The 9019-nt window shown below is 34.1% G+C and overlaps 1 protein-coding gene across 1 annotated transcript; it reads left to right on the top strand.

Annotated features, from left to right (window-relative positions):
• The first annotated feature begins 254 nt into the window (after window positions 1–254).
• Window positions 255–4833, top strand: LOC107626639 (putative membrane protein At3g27390). Its single transcript, XM_016329536.3, has 9 exons — window positions 255–660; window positions 853–961; window positions 1090–1285; window positions 1762–1895; window positions 2115–2403; window positions 2583–2689; window positions 2774–2945; window positions 3432–3880; window positions 4433–4833. The coding sequence occupies exons 1-9, from the start codon at window positions 570–572 to the stop codon at window positions 4677–4679; spliced, it is 1794 nt and encodes a 597-aa protein (XP_016185022.1). The 5' UTR covers window positions 255–569; the 3' UTR covers window positions 4680–4833.
• The last annotated feature ends 4186 nt before the right edge of the window (window positions 4834–9019 follow it).

The following is a 9019-nucleotide window of genomic DNA, read 5'->3' as shown; positions in this document are numbered from 1 at the left end:
TGTCTACTTATATTTTTCCAACCAGATATCAATATTTTATTGTGACTAAAATATATCCAATAAACGAATCCAACCACTCAGCAAATTATCTTAATAAAATATCCGTATTTCATATAATTTTATTATAGCAAAAGCTCCTTGGAAATCTGGTCAAGGAATACTATGCGTGAAGCCATTGAATTTTTTAAACATCATTATACGTAAATTGACCATTATAATATTAATATTAATATTAATTAAGTCTTCTCTTTAGCGGACTCTGCCTTTTCATATGACAATGCAAACTTTTTGGTTCCCAACACCCTGAATCATATAAACTTAGTTCTGTTTTCGGTTTTCCTTCTCTGTCTCTCTTGTTTTGTCATCTTCTTGCACTGCACGACTCTTTCTTCTTCTTCTTCTTCTTCTTCTTTGTTATTATTTAATCTTTACTACTCATTTTCCTTCTCTCTCTCTCTCTCTCTCTCTCTCTCTCTCTCTCTCTCTCTCTCTTGTGTTTATAGTTTCTTTCAAAATAATTCTAATCACAACTAGCAATTTCTCTTCATGATCGTGGTCCTATAATTAGCATGGATTTTGGTGGCTCTATGCAAGGTTATGTGAAGGCTTCTTATGTGGTCTTTGCTTTCTTCTCTGCCTTCTTCTTTGGTGCCATAAAAGGTGCTTCTCTTTTTTCCTTTTCTTTTCACCCTTCTTTTCCATTCTTTATAAAGTTCATGATTGAATATTAACCTTTTGAGTTTTGACCACTAAATAAATATTAAATCTTTTACTCTATTTTATTTATAAGTTCTTACATGTAAAATGAATTAGGATGATGAGTTGTTGAAATTTTTTCTTCAAATTCTGCAGGCTTAGTTGTGGGTCCTATTGCTGCTTTGATACTGATTATAGGCAACGTTGGTGTGATTCTTGGATTGTTTCCTTGGCATGTGGCATGGACCGTATACACGCTTTTGAAGTAGACCATAATATTTTCATTATTTATTTATTTATTTATTATTATATAGAGATTTTTTCAGTTATAATCTCAATTCTCATAATTTTATCTTCTTTTTTATTTTTTTTGTGTTAATTTTAATTTTGCAGGATTGAAATATTTGATGCAGCGTTGAAAGTTGCATTTTTGATTGCTTTGCCTGCTTTATTTGGTATATGGTTAGGTATAGGAATAGCTGGAAGCGTTCTTCTTGGTGTTGGCTATGGCTTCTTCACTCCATGGGTTTCAACTTTTGAGGCCTTCAGATATGATAATGAGTCCAAGAAATTCTTGCACTGTCTTGTGGTGAGGTTCCTTAAGATGTTACTTCTTGTGTTCTCATAACATTATAGCAATGACAGTATAGCCTTTTGAAAGAAAGAAACATGTCCCCAGCATCAGGACTGACGAACCATGTTTGGGGTTATGAGGAAATGCCCTTTTTGGTCCTAACCATTAGTCCGAATGGCCAGGCGCCCCTCCACAATTCAAAAATCTCTAATTGGTTTCCATCCATCCAAGTAATTGGGCTAAGCAATCCCTCATACATCAGAATGTTACTGTTTACAGGAACTGCCTAGACCAGTTATTGGATGGTTGAGGACCGATTTAGGAATTTTGAATTGTGGAGATGTGTTTAGTCTTTCGGATAAATGGCTGGCGCCCGAAAAGGACATTTACTCTGATTCAAAATGTAACTATTCATATAGGGTTCCTGCAATTTGAAACCATGCTTGTGGTAGAAATTAGTGGCTCATTTTGTGTGTTCTTTCTGGGCTCAGGATGGAACCTTGGGAACCATTAAAGGAAGCTGTACTGTAGTAAGGGATTTTGCAGATATGTGTTACCATTCGTACCCAAGTTACTTGAAGGAAATAAGAGAATCACCTAGTTCAAATGAGTGTCTGAGACTAAGGTAATAATCATAAGGTTTCTTACATTTTTCATTTTCCTTTATTTGCAAGAAAGACAAAAAACAGTGATAATGTACTCTTTTTTTTATAAGATTGTTGAGCTGAGTACTGTTGCAAAACAATATCATGATTATGAAAAATTGGAATTGTAATTGAGGGTTTAGGAATTGAAAGGAAGAATAGCCCTTAGTTCTTGATATATGTACCTGAACTTTTTGCAGGTTGATTCATGTTCCTGCATGTATCATTGTGGGGATCATGGGGCTAATTGTTGAGATTCCGCTTTTCACTGCAATTGCCATAATAAAGAGCCCTTTCTTGTTATTCAAGGGTTGGTTCAGACTCTTGCATGACTTAATTAGCAGAGAAGGTCCATTCCTTGAAACAGCATGTGTCCCCATTGCTGGTTTGACCATATTTGTTTGGCCACTCGTTGTCATTGCCAGCATTTTGTTGGCCATTTTCTCAAGCATCTTTATTGGACTTTATGCATCTGTTATAGTATATCAGGTTTGATCACACTCTTTTATTGTCCTTTCATCTCTAAGGCCTTCTTTGGTAAGTGTCTTAAGACAGAAATATTGAGATGCGACTTTTCTATCCTAACTTTTAGGAAACTTACCAAACACAGCCTAAGTACTTTCCATTGAGACATTGCTCTCACCATTTAGTCTTTCCTATGAGTGTAGGAAAGATCGTTCCGCCGAGGTTTGGCCTATGTGATTGCAATGGTTGCCGAGTTTGATGAATACACAAATGATTGGCTCTATCTTCGTGAGGGGACATTCCTTCCAAAGTATGCATTTTCCCAATTATTTTCCTTCTCCTGTCAGCCATTCTTTTTTCCGTTAACATCAGCGTTTAATTTGCTCGCAGCCAGGCCCCAGTATCGAAAGAAAATGGTTTCTCAATCGTCAGAGTTCTCGGTTCGAGGAAATAATAGTGTGTCTGGCAGAGTAAATACTTCTATGGAGGCACCTGCAATGTTTATGCCAAGCTTGGCTCCTTCAAGATCAGTAAGAGAGACCATTCAAGAAGTGAAAATGGTGCAGGTATGCGGTTTTCCTCCTAATGTTTGATCCAGAACTTTGTAAATTTTTATCCTATTCATGCAATTTTCTTCTGAGAAACTCGTTATCTAGTAGTATGTATTAGGTAATAGTTTAAAGTTTAAAGCATGAATTTAATTTTGATGCACTGTCAATTAAAGCAGTTTTATATGTGCATCCAATTATGTAATGACACATCAACAAAAATAACTATCTTTTATGTTGACTACGTGAATGGTCATCCAAAAGAATGTGATTGGATGATTGTGTAAAGCGTTTTGCATGGTCAGTGCATTAAAGTTAAACTCTTAATGCAATAGGGGAAAAATATGTAGGATACTTAACCAACGAAATTGTCAAATAATGTGCATATCTTATATCAAAAGTAGTATGCAAAATAGTAAACAAATAAAATTGTTAGAAAGATGTGCATTTTCTAAAGTGACTTATCACACCTTACATTGTTATACTTCAATTTCAATGTGACAGATATGGGGAAATATGATGAGGTACTGTGAGATGAAAGGGAAGGAATTATTGGATGCTAATGTATTATCACAGAGTGACCTTTATGAGTGGTTAAGGGGAAAGAATGGTAATGAGGCAGCCATAGTTGGTGTCGGCTTGCCTTGTTATTCACTTCTACAGACACTCCTCTTCTCCATCAAGGCCAACTCGAGCGGAGTGTTGCTCCTTGAAGATTTCGAGATCACGTATCTAAACAGGCCGAAGGACAAGCTGTTGGATTGGTTCTTCAATCCTGTGATGGTCCTGAAGGAGCAGATAAGGGTGATTACATTGGTGGAAGATGAAGTGAGGTACTTGGAGAAAGTTGTTCTCTTTGGAAGCAACAAGCAAAGGTTGGAGGCTTGGGATAATGGCGGTTTGGTGATTACTGATGCTCTTAGAGCTGCTCAAATTGAGGGGATTTCCAGAAGGTATGTGATTGACTTGTATCTTTGACTCAATAAATTAGAGAAGTAAACTCTTGTTTTTTATTTTGAGAAGCTGAATATGAAGTGGTAATTTTTTTTGGTTAAATTGTAAGATTTTGGTCCGGTAAAGTATTTTTTTGTCCTTAACATTCGTTATTTTCTTCGAAAATATCTTTAATGTTTAATTTCATTTAATTTTATGTCAAATTACCCTTGGACCTTAATTTCATCTAAAACGTAGAGACAAAATTGAAAACATGCATAGATAACTTTGACATGAATCGAAAACATTAGGGACAGGATTGAACAAAATTAAAATTGAGAGAGACAACAAGTATACTTTACCTTTTTGGTCAAGGATAAGAATAGGGGTTTGCTTTTGTATATTATTAAGGAACAGAGAAATCTTTCGCCAAAAAGTTATGTTTTAAAATTCTTGACATATTGAATTCATTACAACCATCAAAAGTTTCGGTTTTTTCTTCCCTAACAATTTTGTGTAGTGACTTGTTAGTAAACTCCTTGTATAATATTTTGTATTAACTATTGTATTAGGATGATTGGAATGATAAGGAGTGTATCAAAGTTTCCAACTTACAGAAGGAAGTTTCGGCACGTTGTTAAAACCTTAGTTGCTCACTCTCTGGAGAAGGATGCTTCTGAAACTGCTTTAGTTAGCCGTTATGTGGAGAAAGATGTTGCTGAAAAGGCTTTAGTGATTCATTCTTTGGAGAAAGATATTGCTGGACCTGGTAGATCAACCAGGTCTATAGTATCAGTTCCCTCAGATGACAATGTTTAAAAATTAACAGAGACAATTTTATTTCTTTCTTTTTTTAGATTGTTGTCATTGAATCGTTGTAAATTGCTATAGATTGTGTTGATTGATTTCTATTAAAGAAGAGATAATTGAGATTGAGATTCATTACAGATTGAAGATATGTTTTCTTTTGTTACTTTTGTAGTTTTGAGAACCAATTTGGCTTCAAAGGGAACAATTTAAACTGAACCAAGTTTGTGAGTAAGTCAAATTAATGAAACTGGGAATAGAGCGTGGAATATTTATAAAGTGAAGCTAGTTTGGTGCAACTTAACAAACCCAACGTGAAAGTGGAAGGTACTACTTCCTAATTGTTATAATTCAGTTGTATACTCGTATTGCTCATTCATATTGCAAAAAATCAACCAAGTTTTTATCAGTGGTGGTTGACGGTATTTAATAGTACCGACGGAACCGGAGTTCCCATCTTCCTATTTATAGAATAAACTACCATTTCTATCTACAAATGTTTATAATACTGGCAAATCTACTCACAAAAAATCAAAATTAACTTTATATCAATAAAAGATGAATTTCTTTTGGCAAAACTATCTAAACCTTAAAAAATATTAAAAATTTTTTAAATTATTCTCTAATCTAATTTAACCTCCAACTCTAATCTTACTCCATCTTCAATTCTCAATCCTCATCATCCACCGCCACCACCACCACCAATCACAAATCTACCATTGCCACTTAGGGTAAATTCAGATATGACACTCCAATTATTGGATGAGCTATGTGTAGTTTCATACTATATATCCTGGAATCTTGAGTAGTATTTGAGAATTATAAATTTGAGATAGTTATCTATGACAACACATAGACCAATGGCAATTCACATTTTTGCTATGGTAATTGATGAGCGAAAATTGAAACTCATGGATACTGATAAGTACACCGGATTGCATAAGTAATACAACGGTGAGTGGATATCGTTTCCACGAGAATTAAAGGATTGAACAAAAAAATTTTCGATTAAAAAGCCTAATTAGATTAATAAGACCTGATTGATGATCGAAGAGGGCAAGAGAGTATCTTGCTGGGAGCCTTGAGAATCTTGAATGTTGAATGCTTGGATGCCACGGATACTGAGCTTGAATGATGAATTGAGAGAAGACAGTGATAATGAGAGTCAAGAGTTTTGGAGATGTTTGTACTCTTAGGAAAACCAATCTTGTTTATTTATCTTGAAGTTTGCAAAGATCTTTCATGACAAAACTTTTAGTAACCGATTTTTAATTCCTTGGCTCCTCAGTTTCTCAAGCATTAATTAGGTGTTAATTAATTAATAAAGACATTAAGCACAAAAACTGATTTTAGATTAAAAAGAATTTAAAAGTAGTTCTTAGGTCAAATTATATGTCATGTATTCAAGCTAGTATTATCCAGTTAAATCTTAAAAGAAAACATAATTTTCAAAAGTTGTTCTAATTCGAATTATATGTCACCTATTCAAAATTAGAGTGAATGAGAATCATGTATGTGTCCCACACTAATTGAACCACTATTTCTAGCCGAATTCAAATAGTCATGTGAAAGAGCTTTCAAGCTTTGATTTAAATATCAAATTTTCTAATTTTAATAAAAGAATCTAAGAATAATTAACTTTCCTTTCGATCCACTAATCTGAATGAAGAATGAATAACTCAATCATAAAATAGATCAATGCAAGATTTTGAAATAAAATAAACGTAAATTAATTATCCATAGAAAACATAAACAGAGCTCCTAACCCTTTGATAGAGAATTAGTTACCCATAAAGAATTAAGAAAAACAAGAAGAAAAGAAGTAGTCCGAGGACTTGATTCCATTCTCTGTGAGCTATGCTCACTTATTTATAGCCTAAATTCTAGAATTTAAATTCAAACTAAAGCTATTCTTATCTAGAGAGAGATAAGATAACTACCTATTTCCGGAGAGAAAGATAAGCTACTGACTTTAATTTCAAATTCAAAACGAAAATTTAATTCAAACTCTAACAACCAAATCTCTTATGCTTCTAGAGAGAATCAATAACTAATATTCTAGATCTTCAACTCTTCTGAATGTGATTAAGGCTTTTGATTATGTGGATAATTAAGTTTGGGCCTTAATTGTTGAATCCATGAGTTGTAATTGTGCTTAACCTGGCTTGGATTAGAAAAATTTTGGGTGGAGGTTGAATCCCAGGTTCCACCACAAGAAAGAAGGACAATTGGTAGTTCCCTACGAGGAAGTGCTGCCAAACAAAAAGGGACTAGTCTACATCGGCCGAAAAAAAGCCCAACATTCAACTTGTAGAGGGGAAGGTCCGCCAGGCATAGGAGAGGACGCAAGGGGGCCGCTGTGGGTGATGTGTGGGCCGCCGGGAATGGAGTTGGGCCACCGGGCGTGGGGAGTTTCCATCAGGCATGTTGCTTCGCGTGTTGGCGTGCCTCCTATGCACATGTCTTCATTTTCTTTGAGCCACGCTTCTTAGGCCACGTTTTGTGCTTTTCTTGTGAAAAACCTTGATTTTTGCTACTTTTTTAGCCTAAAATTTCTAAAAACATAAAAATACTATCTCAATTCTAAATATTTGATTATTTATTAAATTTTATTAGAAAACATAAAAAATTTAATTAAACCTAAAAAAATAAATAAGAAAAAGAATTTAAAATTGCTTAAAATGATGTGTCATCATAACACCAAACTTAAATTTGAATTAAGATTTAGTTTCACGTGCGACGTAGGATTTTGGACACTCTCTAGGGGGATTCAAACTAAGCCACTAAGTCTTAAATTCTTCATCATTCATGTGGTCAATCAAAGGCTCAACTTTGGCCCACCAATCACAACATTAATTGAAGATTTACAAGAGGAAAAGATTGAAAGCATGGCTAGAGAAAAATATTAATTAGTTATATTTGATTTTATTTGAATTTTGATTCTGTTTTAAGTTTTGAATTTGAATTTCATTAGGGTTAGTATTTAAGGAGAGAAGTCAGACACTTTGGGGATTATCTTCTCTTCTTCGCCACTTTTTACTTTTCATAATCCTAAGATTTCTCTGAAGAACATGAGCGACTAATTCTCCTTGGTTAAGGTTAGGATTTCTGTTGATTCCATGGATTAATTAATACACTAGCTTTTTTTTTTTACTTTTGATTTATGCATTGATATCTTCTTAAGAAAAGATTTTCGTTCTTCATCCTAAAAGGTTTGAATGTGTTGGGAAACAATTCTTCTCTGACTTGAATTTCTTTAACTTCTTGAAAAAGTTGATTAATTAAATTAAGCTTGAAAACCAATTCTCACAACTCTTAAGTTTTGAAACTAGACTTGATAAGTGACATTGAATCAATTAGAAGAGATTCTTAGAATTGTGTGGCTTATAATAAGTGGAGGTGCTTAACTCTTTTCTTAAGTAATTGACTAAGGAATTAGTGGTTAATTAGGTTAAAGAGAAATTGAATTATCAAGGGATTAGGATTTAATTACTAATGATTTGCCATGGATATATCTTTGCAAAATCAAGGTGGAAAGTGAAAATTATTGATCTGGACGTCTTAACATCTCTAAAATCTTAACTTTTTTAATCATATTATCATTCAATACTCACTGTTTTCTTTTACATTGCTGTTTATGTTCAAACCTTTGAAAAACCTAATTTTGATTGCCTGGCTTGATTAATCGATTGACCATTGCTTGCTTAATCCGTTAATCTTTGTGGAATCAACACTCACTCACCATCAGTTTATTACTTAGTACGACCCGGTGTATTTGTCAGTAGTATTGTGATGCAAAATTCGCATCAAGTTTTTGGCGCCGTTGCCAGGGATTAATCATGGTTAACAAACTACTAATCAATTGATTACCTATATTAGCCCTTTTTACCTTTTATTCATTTACTGTTTTTATTTTATTTTCCCACATGGGAATTCCCTTCGTCAATGTGAAGGGAGTTCTAATTTTATTTCCTTGTTGTTTTATTTATGCAGAATAACAGGGATAAAGAGCATCTTCACTACGATCATGAGACAGAAAGAACTCTTTGGCGACAAAGAAAACAAGTTAGAGATCAAATGGTTGAAGAAGAGATTGAAGAGGTAGTTGAAGAAGAGACTGAAAACACCATGGCTGAGAATGCAAATCACAATGCTAATGTTGATGAGTGATTTTATGCCGGTGTAGAATTTATCAATAATTCCAATCGTAGTATAGTCTAAACCGACACGCAATTCCACATCAAACAATCTAAAATCAATAACCGAGAGTATGAGTCTCGAGTTGTTCTCCCTAGGAGTGCTCCAAGATGCACATTGTTGTTTAGAAAGTGTATTGGTGTTTGGAGTTTCAT

The sequence above is a fragment of the Arachis ipaensis genome, chromosome B1, assembly GCF_059453495.1.
Source record: "Arachis ipaensis isolate K30076 ecotype BB chromosome B1, ASM5945349v1, whole genome shotgun sequence".
Lineage (NCBI taxonomy): Eukaryota > Viridiplantae > Streptophyta > Magnoliopsida > Fabales > Fabaceae > Arachis > Arachis ipaensis.
The sequence above is the reverse complement of the archived record's forward strand: the minus strand, read 5'-3'. Positions and strand labels throughout refer to the sequence as shown.

Bases quoted from the DNA above. Each gene is read 5' to 3' on its own strand.
- LOC107626639 (XM_016329536.3), top strand. From the start codon at position 570: ATGGATTTTGGTGGCTCTATGCAAGGTTATGTGAAGGCTTCTTATGTG. The intron at 661-852 runs GTGCTTCTCTTT...CAAATTCTGCAG, and splicing joins CTTCTTTGGTGCCATAAAAG to GCTTAGTTGTGGGTCCTATT. The intron at 2,946-3,431 runs GTATGCGGTTTT...TCAATGTGACAG, and splicing joins AAGAAGTGAAAATGGTGCAG to ATATGGGGAAATATGATGAG.